General features: G+C 40.6%; 1 protein-coding gene across 1 annotated transcript in view; it reads right to left on the bottom strand.

The window, feature by feature from the left end:
* Positions 1-24,967, bottom strand: part of MYO10 (myosin X) — a 163,271-nt gene that overhangs the window by 18,540 nt on the left and 119,764 nt on the right. Inside the window, 8 exon segments of the mRNA XM_083866016.1 lie at positions 2,174-2,417; positions 3,678-3,801; positions 4,972-5,874; positions 6,299-6,338; positions 6,640-6,849; positions 7,800-7,906; positions 10,937-11,051; positions 11,199-11,323. Of these exon segments, the coding sequence (XP_083722142.1) occupies positions 2,174-2,417; positions 3,678-3,801; positions 4,972-5,874; positions 6,299-6,338; positions 6,640-6,849; positions 7,800-7,906; positions 10,937-11,051; positions 11,199-11,323 (1,868 nt within the window).

Here is a 24,967-nt window from a genome sequence, read left to right as displayed (position 1 = left end):
CTGCTGAGAAGCTCACAAACTACTGATACTTAAAACAACAGCAGTCAGTCAGTCTTCATCAGGTTCATTTGCAAGACTCACAATGTGATTTATCAGACCCAGTATTAGTTTGCCAAAGCTGCGTTTTCTGCCTACACAGTACAAATATTCAAAATACTATGTATGACCATTCTGTCACCATTTTACCAAGAACTAAAGAAAAAGCAAAGCATTATCAAACCCCAAGAGAGGCAAAGATAACTGAGTTAAGAAATAGATATATTTCTGAACTGACTGCATAACCAAGCGATTTTTGGAGTGCTAAAAAGAAGGCTGTTGAAGATTGAAAATTGAAAGCAAACAAAACTTGGATTAGTGATTCTGTGTGGTCGTGAGTCAGCATAAAGACAATTCCAAACCTGAGTTCCAGATAAAGCTGAGCACGCATCTGCTGAAAAATTACATATTTCTAATTTTTAGTTTGGACATCTAAGTATTCATATAAAAAACAACTGTGAAGATTTTTAGAAATAATTAAAGTGTGACATTAGATTTCCCTGTAGCTTAAGAAATGAACTTAATTTCCTTTTTGCAGTTTTGCTGTATTTGTCTGAAGCTTACTATTTCCTTAACAGGCTATATTTCATTATCAGCTGTACTATTCTTATAAATATCTATCCTATAAAGAATATATGCAAGCTCTGCACATCAGACTCATAAGGACGATCTATCTGCTATCAATACAAAAAACTGTGATTTTGTACTGTTTGATTCCTTCCCTCTCAGTAACAATGTCCACTAGAATACCTCCCTGTTCTGTGTTTTAAGTGAATCAGCCTGAGATTTTTTAAATTGAAAAGGTCCCTAATAGAGAGTGGTGAAATACCTGAGTTGCACTGTAGGTTAGGAATGCACTCAGTAAATATAAACATTATCTAGAAAAGCAGTTGTTTATTTCTTATGAAACACAATTCTTTAAATACATGTACCCTTTCTTTTAGCTAATTTATACACAAATAGTCATTGACTGAACCTACAAACAAGGTTCAGTAACCTTTGTCTGACAATTTTAAAGGTATGTTCAGCAAAGAATGTCTATAGGGCACAGCCAATGAAGCAATGAGGTAACAACAACAACAAAAAAATGATTGACTGAACATATTAGAAAAATATGCTAAATAAATGCTATGGTACATAAGACAGAGTCAAATCTAGTTTTAACAAAAAAAAATATGGTAGGTTCTTCAGCTTCTATTCAGAGATTTACTCGACTGCCAACAGCCCATTGGTTTTTCAGGAGCAAGTCAAGATTCTCACTGAAACTCTTTTCTGTCTTACTTGAAATCAGACTGAAGCCAGGACTGCCAAAGAAAAGATTAATCAAAGATTTCAATTTAGTTTAAGTTCTCTGTTAAAGTAACAAACAAATTGGATAGTTGCAGATTACAAGACACAAAGTGGAATTTAGTGTTACTAACCATTTCTGTTTCTCTCTGCTTTGGATGAAAGCTTAGGTACATGTTACAGAGAAAAGAGACAACTAATGTTAACACACTCTAATTTTTAAATTAGGTAGATAATCCTAAAATGTTTAGAAGGAAAAATACCATCTAGTATAAAACTTTTTTCTGCATGCTTCAGGAAGCATAAAATTCTTAGGCTTAAGGAATTTCAGTTAACAAGGCATAATATATTAGGTTTAGTAATCTTGGTTTTTTAATGAATATATGCATTTTAAAGACTTTTTTACACTACCACAATTATTTAAAACATGATGAAAAAATCTAAATACATACAGAAGATTCAGCTTTGACCCATGCGAACTTCAATATACTCAGGGCCTATTAATTCCACCCTCTCCTCATTCTGGGTTTGCCTGAAGCTACTTGGCATCATGCCCCAAATTGCCTTGGGAATTACAGACTAAGTAGGGCCTCTAGTCTGGGAGAAAGCATAGATGGGTTAATTACAGCAGCATTTTCTGAAGTATTTGGCACTGGCTTAGCTCTGGAGCTCTCTCTAGACTTAAGAGAGAGCCAACTAAGGACAACATTTGCTTTCACTAACTTCACCACAGACACTCTCCTGCTTGCATTCACACAATTTGTAGGCAGGGCACTCAATGTCTTCCCAGACTGAGCCCCAAGTACTACTTAGAAGGAACCATGGCTAACATAAAACCATGTAAACCTACTTGGCAGTTCGGACATCCAGGGCACCCTTTAGCTTTTCTTCACTGTCATTTTCAAAGTACATCAATCTGGACTGTCTGAGAACAAACCATCTTTTCTTCCAGTTCCTTCTGGAAAGTGTAGATGATCCACCTCCCTTTTTGTGAAGCCAACCCTGCTTAAGTGCTTCCTGCTTAGAACGAAACCACAGGAAGGTCTCATCTTTCAGGACACACCAGCGTCGCTTCCATGTGTTGATTAAGCCACCTGGCAAGAGAGATAAATGTGGGGTTATATGCAGTTAAAACAAACAGCTATATCATAAAACAGATGCTGTGAATAGCACCAAAACTAGAAGGTGCTGACCAACAACACTGCAGTTAAACTGAGTCTCTGCTGTAAGCCACAAAACCTCATTTTTGCATATCCTTATGGCCACCAATATTGCTGTCAATGTAAATACCCTTATATTATAAATTGTAGTAAGTCTCTGTATGACAAAAATATATGTCACATACCTATAATTACATGTACATATACATACCTATATGTAAAAAATTACTGGAAAGTCTTGCTGCACATGAGAATCTGATCTTTAAGACAGCTTTCAATATATTTCAGTGATAATCTAAAAAAAATCTAGTGTTAAGATCTTTCCTCTCTCCAGGTAATGACATTTAACTCGAAACCACAAAACCCAACAAAGCTGTGTTTAGAGTAGGAAATACACCAGTGTGAGCTCAGCCACACCTAAGTGTGGCCACAGAGTAGGCAATGCACCTTGCACTGGAGTTACAGCACGGTCATAAAAATCTTAACTAAACTGATGTGATCCTGTCATCCAACAAAGACTGCTAGCTATGTCAGAAAGTAAAAGCCAGACTACTGTCAACTGCATTATTTTTCACACAAGTGTTGTGGTTTGTACACTCATGACTGTTCCTATTCCAGGAACATAAGGTATACTATAGTGATGAAATCATACAAGGATTCAGCTAGATTACAATTTGCTATCAATCATCAGAAGATAAACCCAAGAATTTTAAGCAGAGAACTCCCGTGTATATTCTTTCAGAGTCTCTCACACCCCTTTGCTATATGCTCATGTCTTCCAGATCCAAAGTGAAATTTGACTACGGTCAGTAAAATTGATCTGCAATGTAGACTGCTGTCTGTGTTACAGGTTTTGAGAGCAGGAATCAGCTTTCCTCAAAATTTGGTACAATTTAACTTTGTGAGTTATTTTTCTGTATTTATACTGAATATTTCATTGTCTGCGAGCCAGCAAACATGTAAGATAAAACAGAGGCAGCTCACAATATTGATCTTTTTTTGCAGAGGGGAGAGACATTGCTAGATGTAAGCCACTGCAAATAACCTGAGAACCGCTCAAACTCAATAAAGTCACCTTTCTATCACCCTTTGAAAAATAAGAAAATAGCTTAACTCTACAGGAACTAGAGTGCAATATACAATAAATCTTTCTGGTTATGTTGTCTATTTAGCAAATTCTGATTAATCCAGTACCTTTCATGTACAGAAAACTGTGAAAGTAGGGCAAGCTGACACAGCTATAAACTGAATCCCTCCGGTAGGAAAGTTCATCATCTGTATCAAACCTGGAGTCAAAATCTTCTTCACTGTCTTCAAACTAGACAAGAAAAGAAAGAAAAATCATGATCTCTCAGGAAAGTGTTTAGATCAAGTTGGTTTTGAAGGCTCTAGCTAAACCATTTTATCATGTATTGGAAGGACATGATTCTGCATTAGTTTTCACCCAGCTTATCGTAGTAAGTTGCAGCTTGAACTGTTTGATTACACAAATCTGTGTAAAAGCTTTGTAGAGCTCAGCAAAGTTATCCCTTTGCAAGAGTATGCTGAGGGGAACAGCTTAAAAAAGTATTAAAAAAGAAACATTGCACAAACTGTGGTACTAGCTTTCCCTTACCCAAGAAAGTCCGAAATTTCTGTTCTGTATCTGACACACATCTAGAGTCATGCAGCAGAAAGGCATCCACAACAGAGACACTGAAACTGTTTTTTTTCTCAGGCAAGAACTGTCAACACATCGCAACACCCACAATGGCTCTTGGACTTCTTATCACTGCCCCAAATGTAGTAGATATTATATCATTAAAGCTTTCCTTCTAAACAAGTCAGTGTTCCTGAAATACCTTTTCACTTTCCCAGTCAGACAGTCTCACAGAAACACTGAGTGAGTGGTAGAGGAAATCATATTCTTGCAAAAATATTTGTAGAAGGAAACCCCACAGTACACTCAGTAAACAGCACTGAAAAATTTCTCTGCAGAATGTGTTTCTGCCTCAATAATTTAAACATTTTTCCATTGCGTGAACTTTACTCTCAAAATATACCTGCTATGTGTCAGGGACTTCTGCAAGCACCTTATCCTTCAGTACCTTGCAGCTTGCACACATAACTAAGTTTGGTTTTCCTGAGATCAATTTCCCAACAAGCTACCTGGGACCCCAACTCCAAACATATGCCCAGAGAGGAACTTTGCTGTGCACTGAGCCCCTCACCAAGTAAAACACAGTGCTGCATTAAAGCAGTTAAAGCCATATCTGTGCAGAAGCCCAGGACTGCAAACAGCATCTGAGCTGCCTCTGACTCTTAATGCATTCACCCCAGTGGCATCTAGATGGCAACAGACCACTATTTCCATAGGCTCTCTGAGCAAATCAAACTACACAGTGTTTTCTAAGAACTGCTACAGTGAGTCTACAGCTGCACAGCAGGGGAAAAATAATAACCAGAAAGCACCTATCAATTATTAGCTAATAAAAACATTGCTACTCACAGAAGACTGAGCTCCCTCAGAGCTGAAGCGGTATGCCCCAGAGCTGTTGTACGTCCCCACAGAACACCGGTAGTCTGGGGACCACTGGCTGCTGTGCGAGTTAGAGAAGGTCACGCTGCTGCCAGAAGTGATAGCACCGTCTTCGTAGTCGTCCTGGTCGTAGTCATAGTCTCCGTCGGGAGAAATAAGTTCCACAGAATTTGGGGGTCTGCAGGATACATTTTCTGGCATGCAGTAGGTGGATTCACCACTTGAAGAGTTGTGGAGGCTGACTGTGTCATGGGCAGGAGGGATGACCATGGTGTCGCTGGCAGCAGGAATTGTTGGCACCACGGTATCGTTCATATAAGGATCCTCTTCTGAGGAATCATCGCTTGTTCTGATGCCACTGGTCCTTTGATCAGAGTGGCCATGCTCACTTGGGTTGGGCGAATCCTTAAATGCATCATCATCGGCTTCAAAGCCCTCATCTACCTCCTCCTCAGGATATGGCTGGCTGAAGTTAAAATTGGGCTTTTCACTGCAGGCATTTCCAGTCTGTTCAGCCAGCTCAGCAGGATACCCACTGCCCACAGAGAGAGACCTCTCAATGTTTCGCACGCATTCGTCAATCTCATCAAAGTTCAGAGATTCCAGGAACTCCTGGGCTGCTCGACATGCCTCATCCTCAAGCCGACGGAGCTCCTCATCCCGACGCTGCTGCAGCCTCTGTAATGAAGCCTCTGTCAAGGACAGCTCCTGCTGCTTCTTCACACGCTGCAGGTCTTCGATTTCTTTTTCCAGACGCAGGATTTCTTCCACCTGCCTGCTTTCCTTCTGCTTCTCCACCTCCCGCTTCAGCTCTGCCTCCTTCTGAGCTTTCTCAATGGCAGCCAGTTCCTGCTTCTTTCTCTCTTCTTCAGCCTGCATAAAAATAAAATGAAACAAAATAAAATCAAGTTAGGCCCCTAAATGCAAGCTTCTTTATTTGAAATTTATTTCTAAAGCTCTATACTCCATCATGCTCATTTCATTTAAAAGGACCCCTATCTTCACATCAGCAAGAAATTAAATGGAAAGAAAAAGAAAAAAAAATTAAAGCATGATTACATTGAAGTAATGTAGGAAGTCCAAGTATGTGCAGAAAATTCAATCTTTGTCGGAAATTAAATGAAGCATCAGGTGAAGGAAATTTCCATGCAAACTATATTGAGTTTCCTTTGGCTTTATCTGCCAGCTCCTGTAATTAGTTTAGTTTTAATGTTACAGGTACCTTTTATTTTTTTAATTGCTGGGTTGAGATACTCAAATAAACAGCGTGGCTGAAAGCATTAAGAATATCATTTACCTGCTGGGCAAGACGCTCTGCTTCTTGCCTTTGTCTTTCCCTAAAAGTGAGTGAAGAAAAGAAGTCAGTCAGTCAAGCTCAGCATAAGCTCATCACATTCCTTTGCTATGGCAATAGCTCAGCTTACAGAGATCATCTGCCACCTGGAAAAGACAGCCAAAAATAAGATCACAACGAATATGTTCATGAATATGAAACTACCATGATAGCTATATGCCTTTTTTAGCAAAAGCAGCAAAGGTTTCCAAAACCACTTGTTCAAGAAAATCCTGAAATAAAGACTTTCAGACCAACATCTATTAGGGCACAGGCAGGAGAGTGATGTAAGCCAGAGACTGCACCTTTCTTCCTCCTCTTTTCTCCTTTCCTCCTCTTGTCTCCGCTTCTCTTCCAGTTGCTCCCTGTAAAGACGCCGTGCAAGCTGGCCTCGCCACTGCTTCTGAAGGACTGTGGCTGCTTTCTTCAGGCACAGGAACTTCTTCCTACCACTGAATGCTCTGTAGTTCTTCTGTATCACAACCACACAGTAGAGAACCTTTCTATACCGCTTTCTGGGGGAAGAAAAAAAGGAAACAAGTTTGTGATGAAACAGTTGTGAGGGATCTTGCCATGGTGACCTGCAATAGTGAGTCCATGATAGTTCCAGCGCTGTGATAGTTCTCTCACTGTTCACATTCCCTTCACTCCCTTTGAGAAGCAAGATTCTTTCATTTCTTGACAGCACCGTGTGTGTCTTCATTAAGGAAATGCTCATCTTACATGATCTTATGTCCCAGCCAAGGAGACGCTAAAAAGACAGCTCTGTGTGTGTGCACACATGCAGAGAAAGCATATACATAGTCATCCCACATCTCTGAAAAGAAAGACCATGCATAGCAGGATAGCTGGCATTAAAAAGGGACATTGTTTTTAAGTAACATACTGGTCAGAATATAAGAACAGGACTAATGAGCACATGAAAAAAAAATTACCTCATTATACAAACAAGCCTCTTTAAACTGTCCTCAACTGACTTGTAGAAAAAGCAGAGAAATAAACAGATGGGATGAACAACTCCATCTAAGACATAATGCATGAAGCCAGGTACACATTAACCATCAACATTAATCAGTAACATAATGTTTTGGTTCTCCAAGAACCAAATGTATTAGTTTTATTTTCCCTCTATTTTCTTACCATGAAGAAGCAGAGATAAATCAGGATCTCAGCTGGTGACTTGGGGCAGCCCCACTAGGTGTCATCCAACTAGAGTTCCTACCATGGCTCTAATGCCATGATACAATCAGATGGACACTGGCTGACCTCCAAATTTCTGTATTCATTATATTAAAACAATTCAAACTTTGCATTATTCATGGGTATTTTCAGCTGCTATTTTCAAAAGCCACTTACAGGACTTGAATGCCTGGCCCCTATGAAAAGTTGAGAATTGTGTCAGAAGGATTTAACTTCTTGACAACTCATCCATTTATTTCAAATCCTTACTCATGCAGTCACTTACCGGGCTGCATAACCCAAGATGTGTGCCCGGATGATCATTGCTGCCTTGGTGACTTCCACTTCTCGCTGTTTCTCCAGCTTGTGTTCTAAGGACTCCCGGAGAAACACCTGCATAAGAAAACCTCTGGCTTAACAAATTTTGGTGAGCATTGTATTTCAGGAAGAGCCAGATCAGTCTAACCAGCAAGCCTCACCTTTAAATTCAGAGAAAAATGTACTATTTCCTCAGCAGAAAAGATAAAACCAAAATGTAGTCCTCTTAAAACACCTGCAGATCATCCTCTAACTTTGGATTTCAGTGGCAAAGGTCAGATTGCTCTATTGTAACTTTTAATTAAGAGCAGGGTTTTTCCAAATGTAATTATTGGATTCATTAAACAGCCTTTCCCACCAGAGTAACACAGGCCAAAGAAGCTGCAGGACTTAGCATTAACTTTCTAATCAGAGGGGCAGAAATCTAACCCAATAATTTACTTTTTTCACAGGCTCCACAATCCCTTACAGGGCTTGCTGCTTCCAAAGACATTACTACAGGACTGCAGAAGCAGTGCCTTCAATGTTCACATTGACTCAACTGTGTTTTCCTGCCATTATACGGACAGAGCCGCCAGGGCCAGACACCCCACCAGAGCCAGCACCCTCCCACAGACAGAATGCTTCCCAGCCTTCCTCCCAGTACTACCCTGGATCATTCACCTGCACTGCCTAGTGCCTCTCAGAGGAAGCTTTAGGACATGGCATTGGCATAAACTGAGCTAACACAGCCTATTTTGCCTTAAATGAGTAAAACTGCTTCTCCAGTCAAGCAGGGGCATGGGGGAGGCAGCTTCCCTCTTCCACCTGGCTTGACATCTGCTCTTTACCACACACTCACACAGTGGTGAGCTATCTGCTGTCAGCGCTTTTTCCAGCTCTTCTCAACTTTTCTTTTTTAAAGGCCAAGTCTGCTGGTGTCAGCTCTGGGTGACAACAGCCTGGCATGCTGCTGCCTAACACATGGGCAGCTGGAAATAGCCAGTTCAGCGACACTTTGATTATGTGGGATGAGAGCCAAGCTGCACACTACAACGTGGGGATAAGGAAAGCTCACGGACAGGGAGGGCTCTGCTAAGGGAGGAGGGCTGCAAAGACATCTAAAAGCAGGAACCCATCTTTGAAATGCAGGGTGATTTCTCTTGATGTGAAAAAAACCCCAAAACCCAACCAAAAAATCTCTCACTCCACCTCCCCAGAAAAAAACAAACACAAACAACCTTGGGGGACTTTTGGGGGAGTTCACATGCAAAAGAAGCTGGCTTTTCCTCTATGCTTACATGAAAAAAAGCCCATCATCAATGCCAAAGCAACACTCTCAAGGAGAGGCACAGTTGTGAGTTTTGAACAAAGCTAGAAAGGGACTTTCTAGCACAAATTACCCAAGAGATGGGAATGGAAAAAGTCCCACAGACAGCACCAAGTCCCAGTGTCAGAGCTGCACTGGGCAGCTCTTTCTATATGAAGTTTTCCCTCACGGAAAAAAGCCTTTTCTTTCACTCAGTGGGCAATCTTTGCTCTGCACACAGGCTTTCAAAACCACAACATTCTTCAGAAAAGCATTCAGCTACTTCTGGAAGAAAAATGGATGGTAAGCAGATACTAAGCTCAGGCTAATGCCTTTTACTGACCAGCTGCATTGCAGCTTGAGATGTAAAAGACAAAGAAAAAAATCACACTGAAGCCAAATCATTGCAGTGTCATTATTATCCCTCTAAAATAATATAGGGGCAAGATAGTGCCTCATCCCATGATCAGTCTGAAAGCAGTGTCCTCTTGTGCTCGTCTCCTGTTTATGCAGTCTCACAAATGCTCAGGCAGCTCCTGGGGGAAGATGAGCCCAGGCCACAGTAAGGGAAGTCACAACAGAGCTCTGGCTCCTGCCGACGTCCTGATAAAAACAATTTCTGATAAACATGTGTCCCTAAGAGCACTCTCCAGGGTCCATGCATAAATACTGTTCATATGGCACATCTGAAACAGAATGGGATGCACAGCCCAGCTCTGCAGCTGAATGCTACCACTGTGCTATTTGTAAGCCATTGGCTACAAGAATGGGATGGAGGATGACATCAATTGCCATCAGAATATTTCAGATTCCTCTTCTTTCTTACAGTAATTGTAAGATGATTAAAACAACTTTCCCAATGCAAATCTAAGCGTCCTTAGGCATACAGAGGAAGAGAAGAAACCCTTCCAAACAATCTAGCTGTGGGGAAAAGAGAAGAGCATTTCCTACAGAAATCAATCAGATTTTATAAAGTGTATTTGCTACTTTATGGTGCTAAAAAGCATTTTATAAAAGGTTTGAATATTTAGGAGATCTCAAATCCTAAAATGGGGAATCTTCTCCTGAGTCTGCGATGTTTTCACATAATTTGCTGAAATCCAAGAACACAAATCACAAGTGTTATCTACAATTGAATTTGCAAAATGAGCACGTAAAAACACCTGGATTGTTTTATTTCTCAAATTAAAATTTGATTCTTAAATGTATTCTAAAATTGATTTTTTTTTTTAAGAAAAAAATGTGGCCAAAGTTCAGGTTGTCTGGTAGAATGCTTATCAAGGTCTAATGTACCTCTGGAAGAGACTCAGACTAGGTGTGCAAACACGCTTGGAGCTCAATTCTGCCTTGTGAACAACTGGCTAAAAATCTTCCCTCTGATTTCTGCCATTGAAGAGGTATTGGTTAGGTCGGTTCACTAGTATGGCTGGAGTTCCCTGCAGAACAAAAGTGTTACTCCACATGTTCCATACTTCTAAAAATGAAAAAATCCAAATACCAGATTTTAAGCTCTGATCCTCATCTCTGGATCCTCACCTACCACTTGTGAGCAGTGACAGAAAATTCAGGTGGTCTCTTTCTCCTTGACTGAAATCACCAGTCAGTTTCTAAGTGCCTTAGACAGCAAATACCTCAGCACAACCAATAACTGTTGCTTTAAGAGTTTCAAGAGCACCAATAGGCATGTGCAGCTTCTTTAGAGGCCAGAAGTAATTACCATTAGAAAACTACATGTCTGCAGCTGTGCAGTCTAAATCCTGTCCCCTCAGCTTTGTATATGCACCAGCACCACAATATGCACAGTCAGGTTATTTTACCTTATTTTTTCCAAGCTGCCATTCAGTGCTTGTGTTGTCATACAGACGAAGTAAGACGGCACATTTCTCATTTAAATCTTCAGGGAGAGTTAAGTTTCTCATGAGGACTTTATACCTGGCAACCAAAAAGTATTTATTGCTTCATTTAAGAGACTAAGTTCTATTTTTGCCGTATGATTCATTTTACTTTTATTCCTCAGCATGGGACTATTGACTTGGTACCCATGACTTACACTTGAAGTCCACAAGTCAGTGTGTTTACCTTTTATAAAAGTCTTGAAAGGGCCTCCGGACTGGGAAACCAGCCCTTCGAATCCTGACTGTCTCCAACATCCCAGAATAGCGCAGCTGGTTAAGCACCACTGTCTGATCAAACTGGTCTGGCATCTGAAATGAGCAGGTTCAAAACAACAATTTTAATAGCAATGGTTAGAGATGTCAGGGGAAATAAAGAAGGGCAAATTGTATGAATCTGAAATACACAAAGCCTAACAACTAGATACACAGCGTCTTAAAAGGTTATTAGTAGTTCTGAGCATATAAAAATATCTAAACAATGGAAATCGTGGGGTAATTACAGAATATCATTTCCACAGACAGAGCATTTACAGCCATTTAATCTAATCAACTATCTCTTTCCATTTCATGTGTATTTGTGAGCTATTGGTGTGTAGGCAGAAACAACAGAAAGAAGCACAGGCAGCTAACAGGTCAACAGCTATAAGCTTGACTATTTTGTTTCTTCAGCAATTGAATTTAAAGACCCTGTAGAGGATCCCAAATGTTGAAGATACACAAATAAAAGCCATATTAATAAAAAACAAAACTGGAAGGACAGAAAATATTCAATTTTTAGTGTATTGACAATTATCTGCTATGGATAAAGAGGAAAGTTTGCCAGTGGTACCTCAAATCTTAAATAAGTTGTATTTAAAAGAGTTTGTATTTATTTTTATTCTGAACAGTAGAAATATTCTCTTCTGTAAACAGACCCCCCTCTGCTTATCTGAAGTAAGTTTCTCCTAGTTTGCCCGCAGTTCTTTCAGCATTATTTTCCATTCAGAAAACAGATAACCCCACAGCCACTCAGTTATGAAAAGCTGTGAATACTGCTCAGTATGGTTCTGCCATTGGGAACCTCAGGAATGGTCTCATCCCATCTGAGAAGCCCCCCAGTCACCTGTGCTTTCACCATGGTTTGAGGTAACCCAGACAGAGCCATGCAAAGCTGCTCAAGACAGCACTAATTGCTGCCTGGCAAAACACGGGCAGACCCCACACGGAAATGCCATCACATGTAAACACGCCATTTAATTCATCAGCATGAATTATCATCAGACACTTTAACCCATCACCTGACCCTCCTCCACAGCCATTTGCAGAGCTGGAGCACAGTGTTCAGTATTTTGCAAGTTCAGTGGGTGGGATCTCACAGATACAGTCAATGGTTCACATAAAGATCTGAAGTTCTTCAGCTGACAGAAATGACAGCAAGATCAAGCCCTGGGAAAATGTCAATCAGAGGACTGTCTTCATATTTATTAGTTGGCTCTAATCATATCTCTTGTTCAACTTAGCAAATAAATTACTCCTCCCTGTTTTACCTTGACAAATAAATTCAATTTAACAAATAACTTATGTGTCCAAATTTCAACTTTTTATAAAAAGTACGTTCAGGAAAGCACAGACTCAAAAGTTCCCTTGAACTATCCAGTATAACCTTTTCCATCAGTGCCTTTATTCATGAAACAGAACATTATGTGCTAGTGGTGACACCAGAGGGAGAAAACTTCTCTGTGAAAGATATGAACAAACTCATCTTCCTCAACAATACATTTCATTTGGATTTTCTCACCACGAGTAAAATTTTGTATTTGTGTCTTAATCTGTATTTCAGTGAACAAGCAGCAGGAATGCTTTCAGTGAGGGGCCAACAGGGTTTCCTGTATGTGCCCACTGTATGACATCTAAGTGTCAGGGAACCAGGCTGGCAAAGCTGCCCTTTGCATGTCCATGCCTGCCTCTTTCTGTGCAGGTGGCAGGGAATGGACACGGATGTACACACAGACATCATAAGGAAAAGCTTTTTCTTTTCACCCTGTGTGACTCAAGGCTGATGCTTGCCACAAGCAGTCACAGCTCTTTCTTTAACGCTAAAACTACTTTTAGTCCTTTTACCCCACCAAACTTGCTGGCTCAAAAGGTGATGTTTTTCTCAAGACTTGCAAGCACAACAGTATTTTCAGTGTGAGGTGGGAGGAAGATGCATGGATGGGAGTGGGGACACACCACAGCCAGGCAAAATGCTGGTGACATGACAGATGTCTTTCTCACTAGGCAGCCTCTCCCTCTGCAAGGGAGCAGCTCCTGTTTTGAGAGACAGATGGCTGCTGTACCACCTCACCCTTTTATTGCCACCTCCAGGCACTTAAGGAGCCAAAAGCCAGCACCACACCTGGCCTGAAAGCTCATGTTACTGTTTAAAAAAAACTTGAGTCACAGAAGAAGAAGAAACATTTTGGTAACATTTTCCCTACAACTACAGAAGTTTGAAACAGCCCTGCTCTGTCACCAGATCTCACACAGATACCTAAATTCAAAGATCTACATTTAAAAAACCCATATTAAATATTGCAAGAGATGTCAGCATGCTATCATGCTATCAACACAGGACAACGTGGAGACAAGTACAACTTTAATCAACCACTTTAAATGCCTATTCCATCACTTTAAATTACTTGCTATTTTTAATTACTCACAGACATGAGGCATTAAATTGAAGGGTCAAATCCTCCTGGCATATCATTGGAATTACATCTGCAACAAGTATGGCTGCTTTGAGTAAACAGAGGGTTGGTGATAAGAGATGTGCTGGACTCATCTCTTATGTTTTTCCAACACACACTGCAGGGATAACTTTCAGCGTAACTTCCAGCAGGACTCCTCACAATTGAAGAAATCAATTGTGAGTGTCTTCACTGAACTGGAGTGCAAGAACTGCACATATCCCACTGCTGAACTGCAACACTTCACAGACAGAGTGACAACCATCTCCAACATTGCTTCGTGCAGCAATGAGTTAAACCTGCAATAGTATCAAATCTCCATACAAAGGGTCCCCTGTGCAGCTGGTGATCAGCTTTCCCTCTTTACTGGTGCTCCTTTGGACTTCCTGTGATAAGCAAGCTAACTTTCTGATTGATACCAGAGTAATACAGGACAGGACTCTGCTCTGGGGTCTGCTGAATTTCTACCAGTGCTGCTGTTAAAGCTTCACAAATGAGCACTTGGGAAGCAATTGTATTCTCTAGGAAAACTTCAGATAGACAACAGAACCATGACTGATTTTAAAACAGTACATCTTCCACAGTAAAAATTTGAAGTCATTCCTAAAACTCAGACTCCTGCAAAATAAGATCAAATTTACAAAAGAGAAGGCAACAGAAAAGAAAGTCAACAGCTTCTAAAATTGTCTCTGAGATACAATCAACTAATTTTTCAATAGATATTTCACTTTTATCATGGAATGGCAGAGCTGAACCACTCCAGCACACAAAAATCACTGGACAATAGCTAGAACCACATCAGTCAAGTCATGTTGAGGAACTGAGCAATATCAATGTGAAATTAATAACTCCAAGCCTGGTCTGTTCCACATGATAAGGGTGCTTTTTTTTGTGGTGCAGACACAACTTGTAATTCATGATTTCCTGGATCCAAAAGTCCCCACTGAATTTGCACCAGACAGCACCAAAGCCAAGACTTTAATATGACCTGGAGTCTCAACTGGCGAGACTTTGGTTCCCTAAGCTGCTAAATGCTTGCTCTGATGTGTAGTGAGTCTCCCAAAGGGCAAAGCTTCTGCCTGAAATCACAATTAGAAGCAGCCATTAGGACAGACGTCTAACACTTACGCATAATTTTAATAATAAAATAGTTCTTCAGATTACAGCCTGACTGAGCTTTAAGAAAAAACACCATCCCCTTTCCTTGGACACCCTTAATGAAGACCTCAAGGTCTGAATAACACAGAGAACACAACACGTTTTCATTCTGTGCATCATCTGCACAGAAATCCATCATCTGCTGAAACACAGAGCACACCCGACTTCACCCTGTGGAAATCCTTCTTCCTCCCTGAAATCCTGGCTGCCTCACCACAGTACAGGCACAATAATGACAAATTACAGCAGCCTCACAGACTTCAGGTAGGCAAGAGGGAGTTCACAGAGAGACTGGCAAGAGGGATAGGGGTGAGAGGAGAGAGGGAAAAAATCCCACTCCCTTGTTTCTAGATTTCTCTGTAAGAACTTGAGCAGGACTATGTCAGCTTTGCTACTGTCTTAAATTGTTGTTTTTCCTGGCTTAGGAAAGTCTTTTGTGGAAGATACATGCAGAGAAAGAAAAGATGAAACAGGTAAGATCCAAAGAAGTAATTTTCTAAATTTAAACACCAGTAACTTTTTTTGATGTCTTAGTTTCTTTAAATCTGATCTTTTACTCCTAAAATGAAATTCTGGCAGTTTTACTCTGCAGAAAACCATCAGAAATTGAAAAATAGGTCAGTCTTTCTCCGCTTTATAGAAGGTTTGGAACTAGTTTTCACATACGAATGTGTATATTTTGTCAGAAATAGCAAGACTTACTAAACTAGATGTTTCTGAAATGATGCCCATGGTCTTCCAATTTCAGTTAACAGCTCCATGAGTCAAAACAAACTCCAGGCTTTCCTCACAGACAAGTTTGAAAAATATGACTAATTTAATTTCTAATATTTATAATCCAGCTGAACTGATATGAAGAATTCTGCATGCCCATTGCTTGCCTTTTTTAAACCAAATTATGCTCAGTGATTCTTATCCAAATGCACTGCTTGGCAGCCTTTACTGGTGTCAAGGATTCAAGCCAGTAACCTGAAAGAAGTGAAAGAGAAATGCCCTTGCCTGCAATGGGAAAATGCTCTCTGACACCAAGACAGCCAGGGATAAGGCCTGCCAAACCTGGAGACTGCAGCTGCACTGCTGTGCGTGTCTCCCATCTACCTCCAACAAATCATTTCATCATTTTCTCATTTTTTCAGTAATTTGCACCATCAGCTTTGATGACAATCGTTCATTTAACAGCTTTTCAACCTCAGAATTTATGCGCTTCCAGCACAAGGAGCATTAAAACCTGTGCATGTCCTACCCAAGGACCTGGAGCATCAGGCCTCACTCACCTAGACGCCTGTTTCAAGAGAAGAAACCCTCTACATTTTTCTATAGCATGCAGCCAGCTGCAACTGCAACAGGTTTGGGCTGAAACACAGACAAGTTTGATGCCTGCTTTGTTTTGGAAGGCATTCCCTTACTGTCCCAGAATACTTGTATCCATATAAATACCATAAAAATACAGGACAATAAAAACAAAGAACATGCCACAGCTATTATTTATTTGGGATTTCTACTGACTGGCAAGTCAATGAATATTTGAATAAATCTGAAATAACAGGAAGTGTTTTACATGTCCAAAGTTCTCCTGGCCTTTTTCCACACACCCACCCCAAAAATCCATAAAAAGCCTTTAAATATGACTAACACTGCTGGTAGTAACTTCCTAGAAAAATAACATGGGTATATTGCAACAACCCTTGTACCTCAAAAAGGTTCCACTGCAAACTCCATGCCAGATTTCACTGAAAGCTCAGTAATGACATGCTGGCTCTTTTTACAGTCTGTACAGGTCTGAACATGAAAGCACTGCATTTACCAGCAGCAATCATTTACACCATTAGCTGATCACTTTAACTTCTAGTACAGCATCTGACCTGCATCACTCATCTTCCAGCCCTGAGTATTTCAGATAAGAGACAGACTGCAAAATTAGCAGCTCTCATGCCACAGGTTAGAGTTTCCTGTGCTAAAAATAGTACTGCATAGAAGGAACACTGTAATTTTAGAGGTCTTCCACTCTACCAAAACAGTCAAAGCAGGAGACTCAATAAATGAATGTGAAAATGCTTTTGGATTTATATTCAGCCTGTCACCCAGCTTACTTTACAAGTAAAGGGCAGCCCAAGGACATTTTTAAGACTGCAGCCCATTTAAGAGCTATGAGGCAGTACATTGCTACACCGACTATTTGCACTAGTGTTTAAAGATTTCAACTATGTAAAGACACTGTTGAATTAAATCCATCCACAAAGATGCTCTGGTCATTTTTCAAGTCCTGCTTGACTATATTCAGCAAAGAGAAGAGCTGGAAGCAGCTGCTTTGTTGGGGAAAAGATGCTCAAATGATTCTGACTGGCTTGCTGAGATTTCAACGCTTTCATCAACAACAATAAAATCACAATTGCAGGGCTATTTAATACACTTTTTATTAGTTATTATCCCTATACTCTTGCATTTCAATCTTTCTCTTCGGTTTGTAAGGACTAAAATATCTCCCTGATAAATAAACAACAGCCTCTTTGTGAACCTTCCTTTTTAAAGGCATCCATAATTTCTTCTAAAGGAAGCCAGGATTTGCTACCTCTCTCATATGGGCCCAGAGGAATGCTGGCTACTCAGAATGACTTAGTTCTTACACACTGGTTGCAATTTCATGGAATAGGAACGGATTGTTAAAGGCACAGGCTTAAACGCTGGAGATACCAAAGTTTGCTAAGGACATATTTACAGCTCTGTAAGTGATTGCCTAAACTTTCAGCTGAAGTGAGCCCTTGTTGTTTGAATACATTATTCAGGGCCTCCATTGAAATGCACAGCAAGTCCCATGGGCTGTTCGTCCCAGAACTGCAGGACCATCCATGTGAGACAGGCAATTAAAAGCATTTGGGAAACAGGGATTTAAGGTTTGAAGCCTTGCTGGCAGGGTCTCAGCACACTAACAGAAGGTGTGACTCGCAGCACAGACCCCAGCTGGAACATTTCATGGACCCTCCTTTCCACCTGTGTGTAATCTGCTGCCATTTCATCTGAGGTCGTCCTGACTAAAGCCTCCAGTCCCCGCAGACTAAACCCCAATCTGGCCTCATTCCCCCCACATTGTGAGTAGTCAGCAGGCTGCTTCTGAAGAAAATCAATCAGGCTGCCTGAGCCACAGACCTACCATGAAGAAACATGCTGTGAGGTACTAATTGCAGGGACAGCCATCCTTCCTTACCAACCCCACGTTAAGACAACCAACACCAACATCTTCATTGTTCATTATGGGTTACGAAGAGCTGTGCACACACCACTCCACATCTGCTGAGGCTGCACACAGATCAGCTGCAGGGAGAAACCCTGACCCTCCATGTCATCAAATAACTTACACAGACTGAGACCTCACCCTTCTTTTTCTTTTGGTGAGTTTTTAATTTTTTTTTCCACTGTACCACTGCTCCTCCATGGAGGAGACGTTTTATCTGTACAGACTTTTTATCAATACCTTACAAGATACTTTTTTTGTTATTTAATAATTTACTGGCAGGTTGGGCATATAAATACATAACTAAATGCTTAAAAGCAGTAAAACATGTTTTACCATGGTCCCTCCCTCTAACATGATTTCTTTAAATAATGGCGCGTGGTATCTTTATTACCAAAAGATACAGAGTTTCATCACAGAATAGAAAACTAGGATGGAAATACTTGAGAGAACATGTTTAAGATGAATTTCCTCTTGCACAGCCAAAGCCTGACATGGCTGTGAAACCTTGTAGTGCTCTGTGTAAGAACTTAATCCTGTGTGTTTCTAGTACCTGGCATACTGTTACTACAAGTAATCTCACCCTTGAAACCCTCCAAGAAGCCAGTTCTCATTGATCTCCTAACACAGGGTCACTTCAGCAGTACATCCTCAAATAGTATTGCAGATAACTTTGATCCACATCATCACAATTTTCTTTGCTCTCCCTGGTGACACAAAACAGAGCAACCTCTTTTCAGACTACAGCTGCCTGCAGGGGAAGAGAGGATATAGGGTTATTGCCTCCTCTTCTTTACCACAGGTTAAGTGAAAAGGAGGAGGTGGAAGAAGAAATAGATGGAGGGCACTAGCATTGCATTCCACAGAGGGACGAGGGACATCAACTTCTAGAGCACAAGAGTAGAAGAGGATTCTGAATCCAAATCTGACTTTATTCTTGGCTTCAGTCATGAGCACCCACCTGCTGCTTCTCTAGATCTCATCACACACTATTTCTTTAGGACTCCATACCCAAATGCCATTTACATCCTGATATTCTTCTATTTTGAGGCATTGCTTTAAAGAGAATACTTAAAATTTGCTGCTATTTCAGAAGTCAGTTCAGTGATTTGTGAGCAAACCTGTGCTGCTCAGCTGCGTGACACTACAATCATGTGTGTACACCTCTGCAAACTACAAGATTTAGAATAACAAAAATGTGAGTTGACTTTAGTTGATTTAAATGTGGAATGTTCCTGCTTGTTGCAAGGCCCCAAGGGCCAGCAACTTCATAGCCAAAGAAAATTAAAGTCAAATTCAAGAAACGTTAAAAAGTCAGCACTTGATCATGCCCCCCTTTCCAATACTGAGGCCCCCAGCAGTTTCTCCAATGCATTTTGCCCCTGCCTGCAGTTCATTGTCTTCATATAGGATGCCTACAAAACACAAGGCTGACGTAATGCTCAGACTCCTGCTCCGTGCTTTCTCAAGCAAGGAAACATTTCAGAGCCATTCCTCTGCTGAAAAAAAGTATGTGGTTTTATAAAATTTTCTCCTAAGTAGCCCTTTCTCCTCTCCTTCCTGTACCCAGCCTGTTGTTCGAAAGCCATAATGGGAAATCAGCCAGGCTTAAATCACAGCCAGTATCAGATATGTGCAAATAAGAAGTGCCATGAAATATTCAGCCAAGCAGCTTTGTGTTGCTAGGACACCGGAGGTCGGGCAGCACTGAAAGGGCAGATTATTCCCACCCGGCACAGGGCTCCATTCACAGCTGCCTCTGGGCTCTGCTACCCAGCCCTGGGAGCATCCTTGCCTCCCAACTAACTCCCTGCACTAGCCCTTGCCACAGTGCCCAGCACACAAGCCTCTCTGCACCAAAAATGCCCCAGTGGGCTGCACGTGGCTCTGGCTGATTTGGATCATTTCCAAAGGCTTGCTTCAACCTGAGGGAGCCCAGGCCACTGGGTGGGCAGCTGCTCCAGAGCTGGGCTCCAGCAGACTTGTAGTGTGCTGTCTGGAGATCTCCTTTAAGCATCAGGAACCCTGTAACACTGCATTTAAAACCATGTTTAAGTTTAGAGAAGGAAAAATCAAGTTTACAGAGGCGATGAGGATCCCTGTAACCAGTACAGATGCCTACCTAGGTGACAGCAAGAACTGTGTGATGGCTCACATGAATGGCCCAATCAATCCCATGTAACTGCTATGTTACTTACTATTACATCTTATATCTCAGTACATCTCAGAAACTGTCAGTCTAATTTTGGCATTTTTCTTACAATTTGGTCCTCTGAGCTGTTGTTCTTGTATTCCTATACACTTTTACATTATATACTCAGGACTTGCTTTGCAGATTTGCAACTGACTAGACAAGACACAAGACTAGTGTGTGTATGTGTGTGTTTGCAGGGCAGGAGCAGAAAAAGAAGGCAATTGTTCATTCTTGTGTGTATCAATTTCACAGAATAAGGCAATAAATACATTCCTTGGACAGCTTTGTTATAACCCAACAGTCCTATCCCATCCTCTCACTGAGAGCTGGAGAATCCCCTCCTTCAGTTCTTTGATGTTTCTGAGAACTACATCAAAATCAAATTAGATATTTTTGGTAATTCTGAAATTTCAGTGTAAGTCAAAAAAAGAAGCCTCTTTACTGATTTCTTCTTTTTTTTTTTTTTAATATAAACATGAGATGGAGGAGCTGCATGGATCACAGCTCTCCATGGTGCCACAGAGGCCACACACAGGTGAGTCAACATTGCCTTGGGCCAGAACAGCAGGAAGCTCCTGTGTCTTCTGCATTGATACTAATTGCATTCAGTAGAGAAAAAAAACGCCTACCACTGTCACCTCACTGCAACAGGTTATGCATTGACAAGCATTAGTATGATTTTTTTGTTCCAATTCATATACAACTGTGAAGTAAGAGTTAAATATAGAGTAAATTCATTTTGCTTTATTAGCATGGTGTAGGGTTATCCAAAATGAATGGCAATAAACCTCCCTAACATCAATATGGTTATCAAAGTAACTATTAACTGGTTTATCTACACATAGATATCTAAAAAGCGAGAGAAAGAAAGAATTGTAATAAATGGTAACAGTACATCAGGATCTAACTAATTTAACATTCAACTGCCTTCTAAGAGTGACTTAATTGTGATGCCACTGCTCATCTCCTCCAAGCCTGCAGAATTCACAGCCATGGATGCTGGCCAACAGCCCTTTGTTTCAGTAAGGTTTAGTTGCATCTTAATTTAGTTACGTGAACTATACATTAGGTTGACTCTATCCATTTTTAAGATGATTTTGTGGAGAAAACTCCTGCTCTTACTTATGGCCTTACAATCTGTTGTGTCATATTCAAATAAGAATATGCCTTCTCTTGTCCTAGAAGTGGATTTTTTTCTATCCCTCTTCCATATTTTCTGATCATGGTGAAAACAAACTGTTGAGACTCCATGACTGGTTCAGTGCATTTTCACTGCTGCCTTACCAGCACTCTTTCTCCAGGAACTGGCTCCCTGCATGGAACACACACAACTGGAAGCAATAGATGTAAGAAGTCTTGTCTTCTCTGAGCAGATGATTTGTGACTTTAGGCTGGACATGCACTGAAAGGGAGCTGCACAAATTACTCTCCCCTTCACAGCTGTATTGTGGCTCCAGGTGCTCTGTTACCTGCTGGCCAAAGCAGCATCAAACCAGTAATAACTTAAGCAAAGTATTTGTATGTGTGATTAGAGCTCACTGAGGCCAATGAGATGTACATGCCCTGTAAGAACCAGCCTGATTTGAGATGTGCTATGCTGTGCATGCCAGGGGTCACAGGGAAATGCAATTTTAGATGTCTGAACAGCCATTTCTTCCCTGAGAAATTCCTAGGCTGGCTTAAGTATACAACCCAACATAACCCTTAATGTTTGACTCAGAAGGGGACACTTGAGATAAAATCAGCTTTCCTAAAAGCAATTTTGTTTGACATGCAAATCGTTTGCCTACATTAAAAGCTTCCTTGAAGCTAATTTAAGTGCTACACCACTTCTAATAAAAATCATCATTTCTCCCTTTGAAATACTACTTTTAATTGATGAGGCTGGTCACTGTTTCTTTTTGGCTAGGTATGAAGTATGCACAAATGATGTGTTTGGCAAGCTGCAGATGGACATACTCATCTTCATCATGCTCAATCTAGGGCAGCCTTTCACTTGACAAAGCCAGTATCACAGATGATTTGGTATTTATCTGGCTTTCTGAAAGTGGTTGTCTTCTCTAAACCCATCTACATTATCTCTGCTTCACTAATAAAGGTTTGGAGACCCCTCCAAAGCACCTACTTGCCACATACTTAATGGATTTCTAGATTTTTCTGGATTTTCTATAGCGAGTGAGTTTCAGAAATGCCATGATTGATTACATCATGTCAGCAGTGGAAATAGAACACGACACTCTGAGTTTGGTGACAAATGTACCTCCTCTACACTAGATATTGTATATAATGCCCACAGGTGTGTACCACAATCCAAGGTGGCTGCCAAAACAAAAAACTTGTCCCAAATGATTTACATGGTGCAATGGGCTTTTTGGCAACCACCAACTTCACAGACCTGAACTGATTGTGTTTGCCTGCCTACAAAGCCTAAGGAACAGTGCTGCTATCACTCCCCAGAAAAGCTCCTCTCAGCAGCACCAGCTGCCCAGCTCCCTGTTGACTGAAAAGGGAATACACATCAGCAATGTGGAGAGGAGACAAACCAATGAGAGCAACCTCAAACCTCATCATATGTCAGCCAAAAACTTCCTGTAGGTTAGACTGACCACCCCTGCAGCTTTGATGATGTCCTCAAACACAGACTTTAAAGCTCCTACATTCCACTTCATACAACTGAAACCACAACCTGACTCCTAATGACAGTGTTAGGAATAGACCTGCCTTACTACCGAGGTTTCTAAAATGCCTAAACCCACCAGAAATGATAAATTCTAAGTGTAAGACAACAAAGATAAAATACTTTGATGTGCTTTCAGTAAGCATTTTGTGTTTAATGTTTCATCTGATGAGGTGGCTCCAGGTGTTCTGAAGTGTACTTAGTCCTTACAAATGCATCATAGTGAGGTTCACCCCAAAGTCTTTGCTGCATCCTGTGACTAAATTAAGAAAACTCACATGTATGTATGTACACAAACAGACAGATACAGTCAAAGAGAAAAAGGTTTAGTAACTGATCCAAGTTCCACTCTTAAACAACATTAACTTCAGCTCTTCACACAGATTTTGTGTTCTGAGGGTAGCTTTGACAAAGATGTGTGAATAGGTGGGACAGCACTCTAACTTTCAGTAATCTGTTATGTTACAACCACTGTTGTTAAACTTTCACTTGTGTTACAGGTTGTAAATATATTTTTTGAATAAGCCAACAAATGAGAAACAAAATAAATCTTATATTTTTTGAAACTAAGAAGATTTAGCAAAAGAAATACTGAATACATATCATCAATGGACTACAACAAAACCAGCTACATTTTGACCTACCACCACTGCTACTACTTGGGGTTTAAAAGGATATAATTTAACACCAGTGAGAGAAGAACAACTACAAGTTATGGCAACACTGTTTCCTGGTCCCATAGGCACTTTATCAGATCATATACCCTCCATCTAGATTTGCAAGGCAAATCTAGGGCTGCACTTCTTGAGACCAGAATAAAAATCCCATAGACTTCAATGATGCAGGATCAAACCCATACCCTTCATAACAGGTTCTCTCAAGCAATTTTATCCTAATTTTCTACCCTGTGGCTGAATTCTAATGTTTGCAGAGACAAGCACTTTAAGTGAGAAAGCAAGGCATAAAATGCAGATCCCAGAAGCAAAGGCAACCAGTGTGGAACAGCATTGTTTTACCTGCTGTATTAGAGTTACTTCACTGGGGGTAAAAGGGAGAGCTGACACAGCAAAGAAGGTCAAAATATACCAGCTGCTATGCTGTCCTTTCCATTACTATTCGTCATGATTTTTTTTTTTTTCCTGGGCATATTCCATTCCCTGTATTTCTATGGCAAAAAATTACTGTTTCAAGTGTGCCACATCAAAGTTTCTCCAGCAAAACTACAAAATTAATTTAGATTTCTGGGTTCTGGAGATACCTTGCTTGATTCCCCCTACCCCAAATACACTCATCCCTAGTATTACTTTCTCATCATGCAATCAATGCAAAAATACATGCCTTATGCCTTAATAAATAAATGGCAGGAATACTATAATCCTTAACTTTACATAGCTGGTTTTCCTGAATCTACACTACAGACTGATCAACAGAGAAGATCTTTCTCCAGAAAACAGCCCATCACTACAACACAGGTCTTCCCCTCTCTGCATACACAGCTCTACTTCTGTCGACTTTTTCCCAGCTCTGCAAACAATCACCCCTTTAACTTTCAAACAAAGTGTGATTTATTAAAGCAGACTGCTTGGCAGCAATGCTCTCCTGGCATTCGAAAATATGATTAGACCAGTAAATTTAGTTCTTTTCTCATAAACTTGATTCTGCCTGCATTTACCCTCTTTAAAAAAAAATAAAAATACGAGCACAGAAACATTCCCATTACAGTTAGCTCAGGTAAACTTCAGGCACTTTCTATTCTTTTTCTACAAGTCGACTGCAGCTGCAAGTATGCAAGATTAAAATAATTTGAAAACCTGCATGAATTAAACCCCTTACCTTTTAAGACGTTTTCCCCATTCAGCGATCGTCCATCGTGAAAAACTGAATCTTTAGCATTTGCAGCTATGCACACACACAGACACACACAGAACAGAGCTTTCTTCAGCTCACTGGTATTTCAAGTCTTTCATGTGATATCTTTGGCTGTACT

The sequence above is a fragment of the Zosterops lateralis genome (genome assembly GCF_965231275.1).
Source record: "Zosterops lateralis genome assembly, chromosome: 1".
In the NCBI taxonomy this organism is placed as follows: Eukaryota; Metazoa; Chordata; class Aves; order Passeriformes; family Zosteropidae; genus Zosterops; species Zosterops lateralis.
The sequence above is the reverse complement of the archived record's forward strand: the minus strand, read 5'-3'. Positions and strand labels throughout refer to the sequence as shown.